This window comes from Octodon degus, unplaced genomic scaffold, assembly GCF_000260255.1.
Source record: "Octodon degus isolate 3935 unplaced genomic scaffold, OctDeg1.0 scaffold00220, whole genome shotgun sequence".
Lineage (NCBI taxonomy): Eukaryota > Metazoa > Chordata > Mammalia > Rodentia > Octodontidae > Octodon > Octodon degus.
This window is the reverse complement of record NW_004524796.1, coordinates 1,811,577-1,814,086: the sequence shown is the minus strand read 5'-3', so window position 1 is coordinate 1,814,086 and position 2,510 is coordinate 1,811,577. Positions and strand designations below refer to the sequence as shown.

Genomic DNA, 2,510 nt, shown 5'->3' with positions numbered 1-2,510 from the left:
AGAGGAGAGACAGAGAGAGAGAGAGACAGAGAGACAGAGACAGAGACAGAGAGAGAGAGAGAGAGAGAGAGAGAGAGAGAGAGAGAGAGAGAGAGATGAGGACTGCACTCAGGTAGGCATCCTAAGAAAATTAGTCTCTTAGTTCTAGGGTTACTCAGACTTCATATTCCCAAATACCCTGACAATCGCAGGCAAAGTAGAGATCTTGTCCAGAAAACTTGAGTAATTACTTTAGCTGTCTTAAATTCACTGTATATGTCTTTTATATATCTTGGGCCTTGATGAGAATTAAAATGCAACCTAGTGAAATATTGTCCATGGAAGCAAAGATTAAATATTAATAGAGGTAAAAAATAAAAAATGGTCTCTAAAAATGTTCACAAGCATATAGTGATAAATAAGGACAATAATTTCATCTAGCGGGAGAATTAAATATTAATTTCCTTATGAAGGGGATCATTTTATTGACTGGAACTTTTCCTGTTCTTCCCCACTTTCAGCGTGTGGTGGGGATCTACAGGGCCATGCTGGGACGTTTACTTCTCCCAACTACCCGAACCCAAATCCTCACAGCCGGGTCTGCGAGTGGAGAATCACTGTGCAAGAAGTCCGGCAGATCACTCTGACTTTCAACAACTTGAGGCTGGAAGCTCATCCATCCTGCAACAATGAGCATGTGATCGTAAGTGTTCTGTGTGGGTAGGCATAGTATTGTGCTCTATTATGGACCCCTGAACTGTCATTGGAAAGCTAGATCACAATATTACCATCTACGCAACTGTATCTCAGGCAGCTTCTCAGTGTTATTGATAGGACATGGTCACCATAGACTGCTAAAATAATTCTAAAACCTGTTTTAAGAGACTGTAAGCCAATGCTACATACCTCAAGATCACAGGTAGGATAAATGCTTTTGAGTAAGTGGTTATTGCATATGGCAAAGGAGAATACACAGCAAAAGTGAAGTGCAAAGCAGCACATAGCTCAAAGAGACCAGAGTCATGACACAAGCCACTATGAAGACTCTTAAGTGAATGAGTGGTCCTGCATAGTTACATTCTCTGTCAGAGGCACTGAGGGACTCCAGGTGAGAGGTCAGGGCTGCCTGCCCTGGGTGTGGCTAATCTCAGATGGTTAGAAATGTGTGCTCAGTATTATCTTTCACCATCAAAGAAAACAAATGAGGTCCATGACTGTGAGTGACAAATATGAGAATATTCTTAACCAAGATTTATATATAACCACCACTCACAAAAAAACTTAATTAGATCATTCTGTTTTCATTAAACATTTTTTAATGTCTAACCTCATTCAGAGAAAAGTTCCAAAGCCTGAAAATATCCCACCCAGCCCAACAGTGTCTCCTGCCCTTCTTTTTTCTACCCATCTGTTTCTTTCTCTTGTTATTGATGTGTTCTCTCTCTCCCTCCCTCCATGTCTATCTATCTATCTATCTATCTATCTATCTATCTATCTATCTATCTATCTATCTCCCTCTCTCTCTTCCTCTCTCTCCTCCCTGAGGATTGAACTCAAGGCCTTCCCACTGAACTACATCTCCACCCCCCACTTGTACCTTTTTTTACACAGGGCCTTGCCAAATTGCTAAATTGCCCAGGTGGTGCTCAAATTTGGTGATTCTCCAACCTTAGCCTGCTAGAGTGCTTGGATCTCAGGCATATGCAACCACACCCAGATCCTATTTGGCTTTTTGCAAATCCCCCTCCTCTCTGCTGGTTGGGATCCAGCACCCAAACTCCTTTTCTGTTCCTTGAATATTATGAAATGCTCCCACATCCAACCTTCATGTACTTTTGTATCTCTCTGGAAGGTTTTGTATCTCTGACTAATGGCTGCCTGGCTCATGCCTTTACTTTATTCAGGTCTCTGTTCCAATAATTTTGACCTATGAGGCCTTCTCAAAGTACCCTGTATTAAGCCCACACTACCTAGCCTATCTTTTATTGCACAGTCATTTAACAGCACTTTGCCCCAGCTGACACATCTTGTATTTATTATTTATTTATTTATTTATTTGATACAGGCTCTCACTACACAGCTCAGACTCATAGTGGTCCTCCTGTCTCAGCCTCCTCAGCACTGGGATTACAGGTGTGCACTACCATGCTGGGTGTGCCTGGGATTCTGGAGTCTGCACAGCATGCAGTAGTGGGGATCAAACATGAGAGTCCTTGCATTTTCCAGGCAGGTGCTTAGACCGCTGAGCTATCTCCCCAGCCTTATTTTTTCATCTGTTTATTTCGTGTTCCTACCACTACAATGTAAACTCCATGACAGCAAGCATTTGTTTCATTCACAATTGATTAGTATTAGCACATTATGGCTTTTTAACATTATGTATTTCCTGGCTTTATAACACTGTGCATTTCCTTTTCTTGGTTACTTTCTTCTTTTTAATGAAGCAGATTCGACTGTAACTCCCAACAGAAATGAGCATGAGTGGCAGGCTTCTTCTTCTTCTTCTTTTCCTCCTCCTCCTCCTCCTCCTC

The 2,510-nt window shown here is 41.8% G+C and overlaps 1 protein-coding gene across 1 annotated transcript in view; it reads left to right on the top strand.

Moving 5' to 3' along the window:
* The window catches only part of Cubn (cubilin), a 301,005-nt gene that overhangs the window by 216,508 nt on the left and 81,987 nt on the right, over window positions 1-2,510 (top strand). The window contains exon 48 of the mRNA XM_023705447.1: window positions 501-682. Within this exon, the coding sequence (XP_023561215.1) occupies window positions 501-682 (182 nt within the window). The remainder of the gene's footprint in view (window positions 1-500; window positions 683-2,510) is intronic.